This window comes from Agrilus planipennis, unplaced genomic scaffold, assembly GCF_000699045.2.
Source record: "Agrilus planipennis isolate EAB-ADULT unplaced genomic scaffold, Apla_2.0 scaffold15, whole genome shotgun sequence".
Taxonomy (NCBI): Eukaryota; Metazoa; Arthropoda; class Insecta; order Coleoptera; family Buprestidae; genus Agrilus; species Agrilus planipennis.
Window position 1 is genome coordinate 933,842 of NW_020438871.1, and position 17,411 is coordinate 951,252.

Here is a 17,411-nt window from a genome sequence, read left to right on the forward strand (position 1 = left end):
TGGTTCCAATATGTTCTAAATAAATTTTCAGTTTCATATATGCTGAAAATTATTCCTTTAAATAATAAATAAGAATTTCTTAGTTTAAATACATTATTTCTAACTGAAAGTTCTTATTCAAAAAAGTTTTATGTTAAGTTTTGTAATAATATATTTATAATTACCTCTACACATTGTAGCAAGTGACCCCCTGTAAATACTGCGAATACCTCCTTCTTTATACAACTTTTTGGCACAATCTAGTGGTCCACTGTATAACTGAGGTTTGGTTACATCTTGTTGGATTTGAAGAAGGCACTTAATACGTTCCCCAGGAGCCATAATAACAGTGGTTAATATTCCTGACAATGCACCTGCACTAAAATACTGAAGTGTTGTCATACGTTTCCCTTCCTCTTTAGGGCCAAATATCTGAGTTCCTACTCCATAACCAAAGAAAGAAATAGCAAATATTGGTGCTACACCCATTAAGGGAGCACCCATTCCTTTATATAATCCAAGGACACCTTCATTGCGAACAGTCTTTACAATACAATTCCAGGTGCCTGTATATAAAGGGACTTCTCCAGGTTTAGGTAACGGCATTGTTTGCATACGGACCTAGAATGATTTTGAAAACACAAGAAACCTTATGAAATATTTTCAGTTCTTACCTTTACAGTGTCCAGAGGATGTCCTGTAAGCACAGTACATATTCCACCAAAACCACCACAAATAAAATATTGAAAGGGACCAATATCGGACATTTTTACCTTTATTAAATAATATTAGGGACAAAGGTTAACACTTATGACTTTTGAGGTTACAATTATTAGAATACTTATATTTAGGCAGTCTTACAACCAAAAAATTTATCAAAAGAGAATAGATTTCTTAATAACCATTTAACGTTTACTATGTGGGCAAAACGTAGATATTTTAATTCAAAAATAATAATTTTAGAAGATATTTTAAACCTTCACTTTTGTTGTTCTTAAAGATTATATTTAGGGTTATATCACTCAATGGTTCTTGTTTAGGTAAAGAAGAGTCATAGAGATGACCATAGAGTCTTGTAAAGTAAATTTTAAAATCCGGGTAAATTATTAGTTTGACGACTTAAATGTAGAGGTCTCTTATTAGCACCATATTTAATTTTAAAATAATAGTAATTACTGTTAAAGCACTTTCCAATAAGAAAGCTAATAACGTTTTTATCAAAACAAAAAATAAGCTAATTCAACTTAAACTAAAATTAATAAACATTGCGATTAAGATATGATGAAAGAGAACTTCAATATTAAGAAATTCTAAAACTATTTAAAAGTAAATTTTCATAATGCTTAAATGATACATGTTTGGTCCCTTTTTATTTAATGGACTGAAAATTAACTAGAAGTTACTTTTTATATTTTTTTAAAACAAGTTTATCTATGTCAAGAACCAAAAAAAGTAAAAAGAACCGCAATTAAGAGACATAGGAGAAAATTAAGACAGTTTTTTAGTGCAATGAATATGTTCTCTGATTTTCATAATCTTAAAAACAACTGAATAACGGAAGCAAGTGTCGAAAATGTACAGGACTCGGTCGGTCTTTAATATTGACGGATGTTAGAACGATAAATAAAGTGCTTTTGTTGGGAATAAAGAGGTATTTTGCAACCCTCTAAGGGTGCCGTCCAATAGGGTAGACGATTGCGAAAAGGGCGTGCTGATTAACCACCCCCAATTTGGACGCAGACGCCTGGCGTCGAAGTGATGGCGTCCCAAGTTTCGCCGTCGATTTGACCTGGGCAAAAATTGGGAAAAGACTAACGCATGTTGTCTCGGATTGAAAACGCTTAATAAAAGCATTTTTTTACCCCTTAAAATGGATAAGCTCACACAATTTGTTACCCGATCTTTCGAGAACGAAAGCGATCAAGTTAGTGCTGAACAGTGTTCGACGGTGAATTTTGATAAAACAGTCGCGAAAATGAGCGATGAAGAATTTAATAAAAATCAGGAAATTGAAAAGGGAATTGATGCGGAACTTCCGCTTCCTAAGAAAAGGAAAGTCACTCCAGTAGCCAAAAACTGGCTGATATCAGACATTTCTAGTGATGATAAGGAAGACGAAGTTGTCGTCAATTGCAGCTCTCAAAATATTTCGACGTCAAGTGCGAATTTTCCATTCAAGGAAAACAAAGAATCCCGAAGGAATAGTTTAACAGAAAACGAAGCTACTAATTTGACAATAATTGATAACAGTGAACGTAGTGGTGTGTGGTTCCTTAATGACGATATTAAGAACTTAAAAAGTAATCAAACATCGTTTTCATCTTCTCCAATTGATTTGGAAGAATCTAAATCAAGTCCCGAAAACTTTCGGATCGAAAGAGTTGAAGACCAGCAGGAGTCCTCTTCCAGACCTCCTGTTTTGGAAAACCCGTCTTCAAAAAGACTGTGTAAGTTTTCTACTTAATTTTCATTCAACAATTTTAACAGTATTTAAACCAACCCTCTTTCTAGTAACTTTAAATTGTTATAAAGTTGCAATCAAATATCTACAAATCTTTTCTANTGAAAGTTCTTATTCAAAAAAGTTTTATGTTAAGTTTTGTAATAATATATTTATAATTACCTCTACACATTGTAGCAAGTGACCCCCTGTAAATACTGCGAATACCTCCTTCTTTATACAACTTTTTGGCACAATCTAGTGGTCCACTGTATAACTGAGGTTTGGTTACATCTTGTTGGATTTGAAGAAGGCACTTAATACGTTCCCCAGGAGCCATAATAACAGTGGTTAATATTCCTGACAATGCACCTGCACTAAAATACTGAAGTGTTGTCATACGTTTCCCTTCCTCTTTAGGGCCAAATATCTGAGTTCCTACTCCATAACCAAAGAAAGAAATAGCAAATATTGGTGCTACACCCATTAAGGGAGCACCCATTCCTTTATATAATCCAAGGACACCTTCATTGCGAACAGTCTTTACAATACAATTCCAGGTGCCTGTATATAAAGGGACTTCTCCAGGTTTAGGTAACGGCATTGTTTGCATACGGACCTAGAATGATTTTGAAAACACAAGAAACCTTATGAAATATTTTCAGTTCTTACCTTTACAGTGTCCAGAGGATGTCCTGTAAGCACAGTACATATTCCACCAAAACCACCACAAATAAAATATTGAAAGGGACCAATATCGGACATTTTTACCTTTATTAAATAATATTAGGGACAAAGGTTAACACTTATGACTTTTGAGGTTACAATTATTAGAATACTTATATTTAGGCAGTCTTACAACCAAAAAATTTATCAAAAGAGAATAGATTTCTTAATAACCATTTAACGTTTACTATGTGGGCAAAACGTAGATATTTGTTTAATTTTATTATATTGAAAATAATAGTTATTTATTGAATTTTAAAATAAACACCAGGTATCAGTAATATAAAATGAAACATAAAAGATAAGAGTTTTAAATGAACTGTAAACTTTGAATCTCATTAAACACCTACTGATAAGATTTAACAAGTATTATGTAATTCAATATTAATTAATTCTTACCAGCTCCTGTAATTTTTCCATCAATTGGTTCCAGATTTTCAAATATTTCATCAAATTTGGGTTTAAATTTGCTAACAATCCAGTTAGGCTCACCAAATCCAGCATCAATTCCCTCCCCTCTTTTATAACCAAAGGGAGAAATTGTATCTTCAACATTTTCAAATGCCCCACCTTTAACAAGCTTGGTCTCAGAAATGTGATTTTCTTCCTCTTGTGGTATTTTTGCCATTAATGTTGAAATATCATCAGCTAGCATCCTGTCTACAATTTCTAGCAATTTTGGCTTTAGTGGATGAAATTTAGTAAAATCTTGATTTTGTAAAACTTCTTGCATTTTTTTAATTTCAGGAAAATCTCCAGGGGAAATTTGGTGTTCACGTTGTAATTTATCATAGATTTGCCCAAGATTTTTTATAAGGTCCTTCTTTTTAGAATCTTTGCCAAACATTGATGGCATGTCTTTACGTAATTCAGCAATGATGTAGGCATGAACCTTTGCCAATCTAGCTCTTTTAATTAAGTCATTTAGTTTTCTTAAAGCTGCATTTCTAGGCAGAGACTGCAAATCTTTAAACAAATCTTGCTCTTCATCTTCAAAGAGTCTTCTATTAACATCATATCTTAAGGGCTGATCCCAAAATGAACCAATGTACACCCTAGCTACCTCAGGGGTTTGAAGTACTTTGCCAAGTGACCACATAAGAGCTCCATAAACCCTCATAAGTTGTTGGTGATCAATCATATCTGCTTTGTTTAAAACAATACGTATTTTGTCATCATGACCCCTTAATGCTTCAATAGAACGACGAAATTCGTCTGAAATATCTAATTTATGAGCATCAAACAAAAGAATTATTCTGTCTACTCTTTCTGCAAACCATTCCAATACACCAGTGAAATCATAGCCCCTGTCAACCCTTTGCTTTTCTCCTGATAATATGCCTGGGGTATCAACTATAGAAATGTTTTTAAGAACAGGAGAAGGAACTAGTGAACACTGAAGGCGATTTAAGAAAGCATTTCCAAACTTTGAAAGTGGTCTAAATTGCTTTTTGGGATCAACAACCAAAGCATTACCTGGAATCATTCCCTCTTTTTCATCATACATTACAGCAATGAAGCGGTCAGTAGTTGGTTCCGGTCCTATTCTAATTCCAGGAAAGTCTCTCTCCAGTAAGTACTTGATGAAAGTAGTTTTTCCTGTTGAATATTGACCTACCAGCAGTATCATTGGTTTTGCATCAAAATCGGAATCTTCTAACTGTGGGGAATGGAAGTCATGAAACTGGTAATGCTGTTCCAGGGGTAACAGTTTGGTTTTGTAAATGTTTTTAAGCCCTGTTACTACATCTTCGTACACTTCTTCTCGAGTACTGCTTTTATTAAGCCAACTAAACATGTTTGTTGTCACTAGTTAACCTGACTCAGACACTACAAAAATACCAAACGAGCTGCACTTTACCAAAAAATTTTTTACGATGATAATGACAACGCTGGCTACAAATTTTATCTATAACAGGAACTGTAACTTATGATACAGAACTATTTCCATACACTATCACTAGAATTCGACCACGGCCCACTCGAATACAATGCGATAATATAGAACTACAGAGCTACTATACAGAAAAATTGAAACAACAAATCATAGACAAGAGCAGAGCTCATGAAATTACCACCATACATGACAAACGAGAAAAACAGAACGAAAAAATAATGGCATCCTTGTCTATCCAATGTCGTATCACTAAGTTTATCCTGCAAATGGGCTATTCAAAACAGGGCTATTTCATCGTCATTCGTCATCAAACCGATTTTAGGAGGTTTTTTCTACTAATCACGCAGAATAAATTAACAGAGCCTATCTCAACCGTATCAAATTAAATATTTTGCATAAAAAATCATTTGCACATAGGCGTCGGTATTACACATCTAACGGGATATTTAAATTAATTCATGTCCTACTACCATACTCTCTAATTATGGTATATTACTACTATAAACTGCTACAGGTGTAACTGTTAAATATTTATAAGAGCTACACCAAAAGATTGCTTAATAATTACGACACTTTTCAATCCAAAATATTAAAAAGAAACTATTTCTTCATTTTACTTAATAACAAGGCATGTCCTGCTAAAGTATTTTTTCAATTTGAAACTTCCACATAAGATTGCAAATCAACAAGAAAATTGCAAGTTTAAGTACATAATGACAGATACTATGCATTTTGTACATGATGGGTGTTATGCAAATATTAATATTTTAAACGAGACTTAAATAATTATCCCATTATGCCCTAATTGTTTTTTATAGTACATATTACTAGACTACTCATAAAATAAATAAATTAATTTTAGTCCCAAACACAAATATTTTTGCGCGCTCATTATTATTTACGCTGATGACTGTATGCACAATGTACTTCCTGTTTAACAAACGTATATTCTGTTACTTTATGAGTTTGATATCCCATTTGCAAGGCAATTTAAATAAAATTGGCCTTCATTATCAAGACATTGTAACATTAAAAGTAAATCGCGTGTGCAAACAGGGGTCTATTGGACTTAACCGCTAGATTTTTTTTTGCAATCGATCACAAGTTGGGATAATGCATAGTAATACATTACGCAACAACCGCACAGAGTTGCTGTTAAATAAATAATTTTGTTCTAATTTAGAACTCAATTAAAAAAACACCGCGTTTATACAATGCGCGTCGAAAATAATGCACGGAAGTCGAGCAACTTTTTGCGGCATCTTAATATTGTATGTAAACATCAAAACTTTTGATGCGCTTTTTCGGTATCAATTATAAAGGTTCAATTTAAATTAATTTATAATTAATACCAATAGAACACACCACGTCAATTAAGCGCACTTTGCAAAGCATAGGAAATAATTGAAAAACTTTTCATTTAAAAAACATATATTCAAAGGATTAACATCAATATTTTAATAATTTATAACAAATGAAAGACTTATTTTGTGCGTCAAAAAATACATTCTCTTTTTTCAATTCGATGAGATTACCTCTTAGTTTTTAAACTGCTAAAAACTATAAATTTATTAAAATTTGATTCCAACAGCCTTGATATGTTACGAAACTAATAGCAGTTTATAAACTTGCTTTACTGATATTTAAATTTGTAACTCCTTTTTTGGTGGAGATAAATATTCCAAAAATCTTTTACACAGCTCAAAACCTAAAAAGCAAGCGGCGTTAGCCGGGAACGCCCTTAGCAAAACAGGAGTTATGCCTTTATATAAAGCTAATGGCCCCTCTTTTTGCATTAGATCCCGAAAAACATCCCTCATGCCGTTTGGATAAGTTCCTTCTGGCGCTGAAACAAATAGCAGGTATGAATTTTGAAAGAAAAATGAAAATGATGAAATATATGATTTATTACCCGTTTGAAGACGACTCTTAAGAACATCTGGAGGCATCCCAACTAACCAGTTTGCTATACCTGCACACCCCCCTGCTAATAAGGTATAACCAAAACCGATTTGCTTCTCTCCATTGTTTGTTGCAAAATTTTTTATTGATTCATAAGTTAGGAAATAAAGACCACTAGCAGGACAGTCTTAAAAAAAATATTTTGTCAAAAACAATTAAACAAACACTGAAATAGAAATATAAAAAAAACTCAATAAGTTATTATCATGAAAATACACATTGAAATTAATGTTATTTAATTAGAGCTAAATAGATATGTGTAAACTTTGCAGTTTTTTAAACATATGAATTGGAAACAAAGAGGATGTATTTCTGTTTCTCACAAGAGATATTAGACAGGAAGCAAGTGGGGGTGAACTTCCTTGATACAATCATTCATGTAGCAGTTTCATAACGATTTGTAGCATCTTTGACAAGATATTTTACAATTAAATTAAACCGAAATATGTGGGGGCAAAATTTTGTGGTATTAGTTTTATTAAGAAGTGTAAGTGCTGAAATATTTACAAACTAATGAAAAACATTTTACAAAATCATTAAAAAATATAATCGTGTTTTTAGGTGTACTCTTTATGGGACGCGGATGTCGACTGCCACGAATCGTGTACGTGTAGTTTGGTACATTTAACAGAAACTTCTGTTTATGGTTTTAAAAATCATTTTATCGAAAAACAGACTTTAACAGAGTCAGATTTTCATCTTAACAACGAGGTAAAAAACACTAGATATACAAATAATAAATAAGTAGCCACAAATTCTTGTACGTTTTAGGTAATATATGATGATAGTTTTGAAACAAATTTGGAAAATTTTCTGTTTAAATCGGTAACATGTCTTTTGCAAACTGAAACGAATGCAGACGATTTATTAAAAGGACTTCCAAAAGATATCCAATCTTTACGATTTATTCAAGGATTCGAATCAGGAAACAAAACAATATCCTTCAGCAACTTTTTAAAATTTGAAGATTTAAAAATTGTGGAACTTCAAGGAACAAATTTATTTTTAGGACAAAATAACGATAGTTTTATCAGTGTCTTTGACGCATTTTTACCATCTTTAGAATATTTAAATTTAGAAAACGTCCATATAAAAAACTCCAAACTCCGTTTTCCATTGGAAGAGCTAAGACCTAAGGAAGAAAGCGTAACGTTTGAATTTACACAACAGTTAAATTCTAAACTGCCTCCATTAACATTTGTTCAGAAAGGATCGAAGGAAGATGAGATTCTTCCATACAAGGAATATAAACATGAAGAAATAGAATCACCGTTATTTATAGGATTTACAAATTTACAGTTATTAAGGGTAAGCAATTGCAAATTAAATATTTTAAAATGGGAAATGTTTGAAGGATTACATAAGTTGCAACATTTAATTCTTGAGAAAAACCGTATTATGTTTCTACCTGATTTTGTATTTTATGGAATTCCAAATCTAAAGAGCTTATCATTAGCTTGGAATAATTTATTAAATATACAAGTAACGGATTTGGCAGGACTATTAGAGTTAGAATATTTAGATGTGTCTCATAATAATTTTTCCCAATTGTCTGAGTTATCACTTCCACCTTTTCCAAAGTTAAAACTCGCTGATTTTAAAGATAATCCTATAACAGCAGTTTTTCCAAGTACTTTTGAAGTTTTAAACACAACAGACTCTCTAATACTAGGAAGTACAGACACACCAATGAAATTGTTACCTAATTCATTTTCTGGACTAAAATTACTACAGAAACTTACATTGGAAAATGTTCTAATTACTTTACTCCAGAGAGAACTTCTCTTTGGAATGCCAAATTTGAAAGAATTAGGCATTTCTGGTAACATTACAAAGATAGAATATGATGCATTTATGGAAACAAATATTCTTCAAAGACTAATTCTTAGTAGATGTAAATTACAGGAACTTTCTATGGATTCATTCATGGGACTATCAAAATTGCGAATTTTAGATTTATCTAGAAATAACCTACAGTTTCTACCACCTAACGTATTTGACCCTTTAATAAGCTTAAAAGAATTATACCTGAATGAAAATAGTTTTTCTATTTTGCCAAGAGGAATATTCTCAAAAATACATCCAAAATTAATTCGCTTAACAGAAAATCCATGGCACTGCAGTTGTCATATGGATGATTGGAAGCCTATGGTTATTAATAAGGTAAAGCAAAAACATTTAAAAATCTGCGATTTTAATCACGACAAAGGGGTTGCTTGCCCCTATGAAGACAGACATGTGACTAAGTATTTGTTTGATACAAAGGTAGCACCAAAGTGTACGACACCTTTAAAATTTAAAGACTGGAGTGTTTTTCATGTCATGAGAAAGCAACTGGCTTGTCCTGAGTTTAGACCAAAATTAAAAAAGAAAATGCATACTGAAACAGTATTAAACAATACTGCAATGGATCAAGATGAACTTGAATATCTAAAAAAGAAAAATCGTTTACACAATAGCAGTTCAGATATTGCCAGTTACAATGACTACACTACTAATACAAATCAAAATTTAAACTATAACGATATACCCCCGAAAGTCTCTTTATTTCCTGTTGATGAAATAGCAAACAACGAAAATAATGAAATAAATGATTTAAATTTATTAAAGAAAGACTATGGGCTTCTTTTGCCTAGTTCAGTAGATAATAATTTCAAAAAAATGTCTGATAACCGGAAAATGTGGAGGAAATTAAAACATGAATCACATAGAAGAAAATACAGAGCATTAAGAAAGATAAGTACTAAAGTATAAAAGAAGTTTATCTGCCAAATTCGTTGTGTAGATAATAAAACGACATTAAGTAATAGAATAAATTTACTATTACAAAATTTAGTTTTGGTTTTAATCAAAAATGTAATATAATTTAAGTTAATTTATAAGTCTTAGTATTTATATTTCTGATGTTACTTCTTGTATACTATTCCTTACTTCCTACATATTTAAGAATTAAGAAATTTATGATATTTTGTAAGGAAAGTAAGCTATTAATAAAGAATATGTTCTAAATAAATTTTCAGTTTCATATATGCTGAAAATTATTCCTTTAAATAATAAATAAGAATTTCTTAGTTTAAATACATTATTTCTAACTGAAAGTTCTTATTCAAAAAAGTTTTATGTTAAGTTTTGTAATAATATATTTATAATTACCTCTACACATTGTAGCAAGTGACCCCCTGTAAATACTGCGAATACCTCCTTCTTTATACAACTTTTTGGCACAATCTAGTGGTCCACTGTATAACTGAGGTTTGGTTACATCTTGTTGGATTTGAAGAAGGCACTTAATACGTTCCCCAGGAGCCATAATAACAGTGGTTAATATTCCTGACAATGCACCTGCACTAAAATACTGAAGTGTTGTCATACGTTTCCCTTCCTCTTTAGGGCCAAATATCTGAGTTCCTACTCCATAACCAAAGAAAGAAATAGCAAATATTGGTGCTACACCCATTAAGGGAGCACCCATTCCTTTATATAATCCAAGGACACCTTCATTGCGAACAGTCTTTACAATACAATTCCAGGTGCCTGTATATAAAGGGACTTCTCCAGGTTTAGGTAACGGCATTGTTTGCATACGGACCTAGAATGATTTTGAAAACACAAGAAACCTTATGAAATATTTTCAGTTCTTACCTTTACAGTGTCCAGAGGATGTCCTGTAAGCACAGTACATATTCCACCAAAACCACCACAAATAAAATATTGAAAGGGACCAATATCGGACATTTTTACCTTTATTAAATAATATTAGGGACAAAGGTTAACACTTATGACTTTTGAGGTTACAATTATTAGAATACTTATATTTAGGCAGTCTTACAACCAAAAAATTTATCAAAAGAGAATAGATTTCTTAATAACCATTTAACGTTTACTATGTGGGCAAAACGTAGATATTTTAATTCAAAAATAATAATTTTAGAAGATATTTTAAACCTTCACTTTTGTTGTTCTTANTTTTTAAAACAAGTTTATCTATGTCAAGAACCAAAAAAAGTAAAAAGAACCGCAATTAAGAGACATAGGAGAAAATTAAGACAGTTTTTTAGTGCAATGAATATGTTCTCTGATTTTCATAATCTTAAAAACAACTGAATAACGGAAGCAAGTGTCGAAAATGTACAGGACTCGGTCGGTCTTTAATATTGACGGATGTTAGAACGATAAATAAAGTGCTTTTGTTGGGAATAAAGAGGTATTTTGCAACCCTCTAAGGGTGCCGTCCAATAGGGTAGACGATTGCGAAAAGGGCGTGCTGATTAACCACCCCCAATTTGGACGCAGACGCCTGGCGTCGAAGTGATGGCGTCCCAAGTTTCGCCGTCGATTTGACCTGGGCAAAAATTGGGAAAAGACTAACGCATGTTGTCTCGGATTGAAAACGCTTAATAAAAGCATTTTTTTACCCCTTAAAATGGATAAGCTCACACAATTTGTTACCCGATCTTTCGAGAACGAAAGCGATCAAGTTAGTGCTGAACAGTGTTCGACGGTGAATTTTGATAAAACAGTCGCGAAAATGAGCGATGAAGAATTTAATAAAAATCAGGAAATTGAAAAGGGAATTGATGCGGAACTTCCGCTTCCTAAGAAAAGGAAAGTCACTCCAGTAGCCAAAAACTGGCTGATATCAGACATTTCTAGTGATGATAAGGAAGACGAAGTTGTCGTCAATTGCAGCTCTCAAAATATTTCGACGTCAAGTGCGAATTTTCCATTCAAGGAAAACAAAGAATCCCGAAGGAATAGTTTAACAGAAAACGAAGCTACTAATTTGACAATAATTGATAACAGTGAACGTAGTGGTGTGTGGTTCCTTAATGACGATATTAAGAACTTAAAAAGTAATCAAACATCGTTTTCATCTTCTCCAATTGATTTGGAAGAATCTAAATCAAGTCCCGAAAACTTTCGGATCGAAAGAGTTGAAGACCAGCAGGAGTCCTCTTCCAGACCTCCTGTTTTGGAAAACCCGTCTTCAAAAAGACTGTGTAAGTTTTCTACTTAATTTTCATTCAACAATTTTAACAGTATTTAAACCAACCCTCTTTCTAGTAACTTTAAATTGTTATAAAGTTGCAATCAAATATCTACAAATCTTTTCTACAATAAAGGATTAAAATAATTTTATAAATAAAATCTCATATTCATTACTAACAGCTTGTACGTCTATAGTTCGTAAGAAATAAAATTTATTTTGTAAAAGTAATGTCTTAAAAGAGAAAATAAATAATGCAGCGTCTCTCATCAAAAATACAACTGCTAATAGAATGTTTGTGCATAATAATTATAAATATTACATTACCACCCCTTCGCAAATAATGTTAAGGAATGTAAAGCGATTGAACTTGAGAAAAGATCCTAATTAGCCAAGTTTGTCGTGGTTAACTCGGAAATATATTTTTTCTGTGAAAATAATTGATCCAGAATATGGCTAATTACTATAATTAATTAACTTGATGATCATTATCAACATGGTTCCTAAATATACTGGCTAATTCTACGAGGTGAGAGAAATAATCACGTAAAATGTAAATTGCTACAGTTGCAATTTTTTTTTTCGTGATTCATGGTGTTAAACAAATGTTTAAACATTTAGGCATATGACACGGACTTCAATCACTCTAACATTTTGTGATATCTTAACTAAAATTAGTAATAAGTATGTACAATCAATTCACTCACCAAGGTGTCATCACTACAGCTTTCCACACAAATCTGAAAGTAAAAATAAAAGAATTATGTTAAATTAAGTTTTCAAAAAACGAGAGAAACCGTAAAATTGAAGATGAATTACAGTTTTTAAGATTCTTTTAGAATCGTTCAAAAATGAATAAAAAAATATTAACAGATTTCTTAAAAAAAGGCGTAAATAATCAATTAATTGGCTTTCGTTAGGATGCTTTCTTAATCCATTGGAATGCAGACCGCGTAATTCGTTTTTCTGAGAGAGTTGTAAATTATTTATAAGGTAAATTCCCATTACCGTTAAGTGTACTTCATTTTGCCTCGGCTGCAAGCTACTTCGGTCTTTTTATCTAAGTTTAAGACGTAGTGAACTCGCAAAAGGGCTTTTCTGAAACGGCAATTAACTAATTAGGAAACACAGTTAGGAGAAAACACTGGAAAATTAGATGCCTCAATTAAGAAAATGTAATTAATTACTGTCTCGCATAAGCAAGCGCCTACAATCATGAAGGCGTTAAAATGAACAACCGGAGGGGTTATTTTTCCAGTTTAAGGGCCAATTTCGAGACAGAGGTGAATCTTGTGGTTAATGAACTCCAACACACTAAAACACTTTTCTATTTAGTTAATTCCGTACTGTCAAAAATGTAAAATCATACTAAGAAATTGAGATGCATGATAAAAGATACCATGCACAGAAACATTTTTGTACCATGTGCGGAAGGACTTGGAGTTGGAATTTCTTTAAAAAGAATAGTCCCTTTTTGGAGATTGTTATCTCTATTATTTAGCAAAAATTACTCATCAAATCAAAAATAGTTTATCGAAATTTTGCACTGACAAATAATGACAATAAATTATCAACCAAATCAGCAATTTTCATCACGCAAATAGATGACCAAATACGTTAACATTCAAAGTAAATCCAGAAGAACAGTATAATTGCTTTCTTGACAATGAAATTTTCATTTTTTTTTTGAAACTTCATCACGCAAACAAATGAAAAAATAATTCTATAAAAGTTATATCAGAATAAAGCAACTGGAAACCATGAAACCTGGAAATTCTTGAAACCAAACAAACAAATAAATGAGTAAATTGTATGTCTGAAGATAAGGCCCCGGGTGATGCAAATGTGAGGGCGGCAAAAATGTTTTCTTCCTTAGTAATGTTAGATGAACCAATTTCATGGTATTTGTACCTATTTGTATCAGTTTTTAATAACTTGTACCATGTAGTACCATAATACCAAGACATTACCGTCTTGGTGCGTGAAAATACCAAAATCTTTTGTTAACAAAATTTTGTAAATCTTGTGTTTAACAGTAAAAGTCGCATTTTTTCATGGTCAATACAACAAAAGCTGAAGTTCCAATGGGCAAACGGTTCACGTTATTGGAGGAACGAAGGCCGTTTCAGTCCAACCTCCCATGGGCCATATGGAAATTGACCCAAAATTTCTTTTGCACATAATTGACTCAAATTCCATACCAACGCGACGACCCTGGATTTTGGAAATTCATTAATTTTCCTAACAACTTTAAATTTAAATAAAAAACTTTAATTCCAAAAATTTGAAGGGCAGTAAATGCAAAAATAAAGAACAAAGTCCCCCCTTTTCTGAGTTGGTACGATATTTATTGTCCTTAGACGTCATGGAGTGTTGATATTAATTTCTGGTGTTATGGTTTTATTCATCCGGGACAGGGTTGTTTATAGTGAGCAGGAATTCAAATTCAATACTATGTTGGGAATCCCGCATATCTTTAGACACCGTGTAGTGTTCAATAATTAAGCTTATCCTTTGATATTATTCATTTCTAGTGTGATGCTTACATCCATCTGAGGCTGCGTTAGTTGATAAAGAGTGAACAGGAATTTGGTAACGTTTTCAAATTCAATGCAATAATGGGAATCTTGCAAATCTTTCAACGTCATGTAGTGTTCAATAATTAAACTTTTTCTTTGATACGAGGGTGGATTGATAAGTTTCCGGCCTGACCAAGAAAAATGAGGTTTTTAAAAATTTTTTTTTTTTATTTCTCAACATAATCTCCTCCAAGGCTGATACATTTCTCATAGCGGTGTTCCAGTCTATTAATGCCATCTCTATAGACTGATTCGTCAAGCTCCTCAAAATAACCATTTACAGCTTCGATTACTTCTTCATTGTCCGCAAATCTCTTACCGCCAAGCCATTTTTTGAGATTAGGGAACAGAAAATAGTCACTCGGGGCTAGGTCTGGAGAGTAAGGAGGGTGCGGCATCAATTCAAACTTTAGATCGTTGATTTTAGCCGTCGCAACGATTGACGTGTGCGCTGGTGCGTTATCGTGATGAAACAAGATTTTTTTCTTCGCCAGATGAGGTCGTTTAATTTTCACCTCGTGGCTCAAACGTTGCAATAAGTCTGCGTAGTATTGACCAGTGATAGTATTACCCTTTGCAAGGTAATCAATGTATATAATACCTCTTGCATCCCAAAAAACAGTAGCCATAACCTTGTTCGCCGAAAAAATTGTTTTTGCCTTCTTTGGAGTTGGTTCCCCTGGTCCAATCCACTGTTTAGACTGTTCTTTGGTTTCAGGAGTGTAGTGGTGGACCCACGTTTCGTCAACGGTTACGAATCGACGCAAAAATTCGCTTGGATTACGCTTATACAATGACAAATTTGCGGTAGAAATGTTTTTTCGAATCAATTTTTGGTCGACTGTTAGCAAACGCGGCACCCATCTTGCACAGAGCTTTTCCATATGCAAATGTTGGTGCAAAATATGTTGCACACGTTCATATGACATCTTACAGGTCTCAGCTATCTCACGCACTTTCAATCTGCGGTCTCCCAGCACTATTTGATGAATTTTTTCGATCATATCTGGAGTTGTGACCTCAACGGGGCGTCCTGAGCGAGGCCCATCAGAGGTGCTCACACGACCCTTTTTAAACTCGGAAACCCACTGCTTAACGGTTGAATATGACGGGGAGGATGTCCCCAGTGTTGAGTCCATCTCTTTTTTAATTTCCTTCGGCGTTAACCCCTTCAAATAAAAGTATTTGATGACAGCACGATTTTCCTGCTTTTCCATTTTTACGAAAACCACAGAGGCGTCTTGTTCAGCGTGCTGTCAAACCTACACTAGCAAGGAGATCGGGCTGAAACTATAGCTACAAGCTATCCAAGGATGGTACTATAGAATGTCACCTCAAGGTAGGCCTAGTGGCGTCATCTCTTGGTTAGGCCGGAAACTTATCAATCCACCCTCGTATATTTAGATGTCATGTATTAGTGTTTAATAATTAACCTTTTTCTTTGATGTTTCATTTATAGTGTGATGGTTTCAGCCATCTGAGGCTGCCTTAGTTGTTGAACAGTGAGCAGAAATTTGGTAACTTTTGGAATTCAATACGATACTGGGAATCTTGCAAATCTTTCAAGTCAATGTAGTGTTCAATAATTAAGCGTTTTTTTTTTGATATTTCATTTATGGTGTGATGTCTTCAGCCACCTGAAGCTGCGTTAGTTATTGAAGAGTGAGCAGGAATTTGGAAACTTTTTGGAATTCTATACAATATTGGGAATCGCACATATTTTTAGACATCATGTAGAGTTAAATAATAACGCATTTTCTTTGATATTACTCATTTCCGGCGTGATGTTTTCGCCTCTTCGGCGCTTCGTTAGTTGTTGAACAGTGAGCTGGAATTTGGTAACTTTTTGGAATTCAATACAATATTGGGAATCGCACATCACATATCTTTAGACGTCATGTAGTGTTAAATAATAAAGCCTTTTCTTTGATATTACTCATTTTCGGCATGATGTTTTGTCTTTCCGGGTCTGCGTCAGTTGTTGAAAAGTGACCAGGAATTTGGTAATTTTTTCAAATTCAATACATCATTCGGAATTGTGCAGTTGTAAAAATAAAGGAATGAAAATGGGCGCAAGGAATGATTTGCGCCGACTCGTTGGAGGTGTTTCACTCCTTGAAACCGTCGAGACTGAACGATATCCCTGGAGAGGAATTAGCGCAGACAAGAGCTGTATTTAATGGCATCCCCTTTTAACCCCCGCGGCAATAAAGCTAGTGCGAAATAGCGCCCAGATTAATTTAATTCCATTACCGTAACGAGGATACAAAGTATGTTGCTGCGCCTAAATGAAGTGGAAAGATCCTATAGGCAACTCAGTTAGTTGCCTTTACTTCGACGACGTCACAGCTTACTACGATGACCCGAGTAATTGCTTGAATCGATAAAACGCTTTGCTCTGATTGAAAGTGTAAATAAACTACTAACATCTTACCTCAGATTTGCACCCCTTCATTAAAACGATTGCAACCGTTTGTACACGCCCTTCTTTATATATATACATATACACACAAAAATATCCAATTCTTGTTCACTTCATCGCTCGAAATGCTTTATAAAGAATACATTATCGAAGCTGTTAAATGAATTAAACTGATTTATTGAACATTTCGACCATCCACCAGAAGCAATTTGTTTTCGTAATTTATATTTAAATGCCAACCGAGTAGAAGCGGAACACTGTATTGACATATTGGAAATAAAAACACTTCAACAATATTTGAACTTATGATTACAAAAACAGGAATAACATCCCCCAAGCCATTATTAATTTCATATGCCAAAGTATTAAAACAAAGAATTCAAATTTTGATAAATCTGTATTAGCAGAAGCTTCATTTT

At 33.2% G+C, this 17,411-nt stretch overlaps 5 protein-coding genes and 1 pseudogene across 5 annotated transcripts in view; 2 read left to right on the top strand and 4 right to left on the bottom strand.

Moving 5' to 3' along the window:
* Nucleotides 1-995, bottom strand: part of LOC112905619 (congested-like trachea protein) — a 4,819-nt gene extending 3,824 nt beyond the window's left edge. The window contains exons 1-2 of the mRNA XM_025978381.1: nucleotides 654-995; nucleotides 165-600 (exon numbers count right to left, since the gene is read on the bottom strand). Of these exons, the coding sequence (XP_025834166.1) occupies nucleotides 165-600; nucleotides 654-746 (529 nt within the window). The 5' untranslated portion in view covers nucleotides 747-995. The remainder of the gene's footprint in view (nucleotides 1-164; nucleotides 601-653) is intronic.
* A 699-nt stretch (nucleotides 996-1,694) lies between these two features.
* Nucleotides 1,695-3,351, bottom strand: LOC108735256 (congested-like trachea protein). The gene is made up of 3 exons (XM_018467133.2): nucleotides 3,092-3,351; nucleotides 2,603-3,038; nucleotides 1,695-1,768 (listed from the first exon to the last, which is right to left on the bottom strand). Exons 1-3 carry the CDS (start codon nucleotides 3,182-3,184, stop codon nucleotides 1,695-1,697), a joined length of 603 nt encoding a protein of 200 aa, XP_018322635.2. The 5' UTR covers nucleotides 3,185-3,351.
* A 162-nt stretch (nucleotides 3,352-3,513) lies between these two features.
* On the bottom strand, nucleotides 3,514-5,351 carry LOC112905561 (annotated as a pseudogene).
* Nucleotides 5,352-6,455: 1,104 nt separating this feature from the next.
* Nucleotides 6,456-10,960, bottom strand: LOC108735257 (congested-like trachea protein). Its single transcript, XM_025978246.1, has 4 exons — nucleotides 10,647-10,960; nucleotides 10,158-10,593; nucleotides 6,955-7,131; nucleotides 6,456-6,888 (listed from the first exon to the last, which is right to left on the bottom strand). The coding sequence occupies exons 1-4, from the start codon at nucleotides 10,737-10,739 to the stop codon at nucleotides 6,686-6,688; spliced, it is 909 nt and encodes a 302-aa protein (XP_025834031.1). The 5' UTR covers nucleotides 10,740-10,960; the 3' UTR covers nucleotides 6,456-6,685.
* Nucleotides 7,138-9,949, top strand: LOC108735207 (toll-like receptor 3). The gene is made up of 3 exons (XM_025978198.1): nucleotides 7,138-7,491; nucleotides 7,566-7,715; nucleotides 7,776-9,949. The coding sequence occupies exons 1-3, from the start codon at nucleotides 7,450-7,452 to the stop codon at nucleotides 9,756-9,758; spliced, it is 2,175 nt and encodes a 724-aa protein (XP_025833983.1). The 5' UTR covers nucleotides 7,138-7,449; the 3' UTR covers nucleotides 9,759-9,949.
* Nucleotides 10,961-11,427: 467 nt separating the features above from the next.
* LOC112905621 lies at nucleotides 11,428-12,021 on the top strand. Its single transcript, XM_025978394.1, has one exon. The coding sequence runs from the start codon at nucleotides 11,428-11,430 to the stop codon at nucleotides 12,019-12,021; it is 594 nt and encodes a 197-aa protein (XP_025834179.1).
* Nucleotides 12,022-17,411: the final 5,390 nt, after the last annotated feature.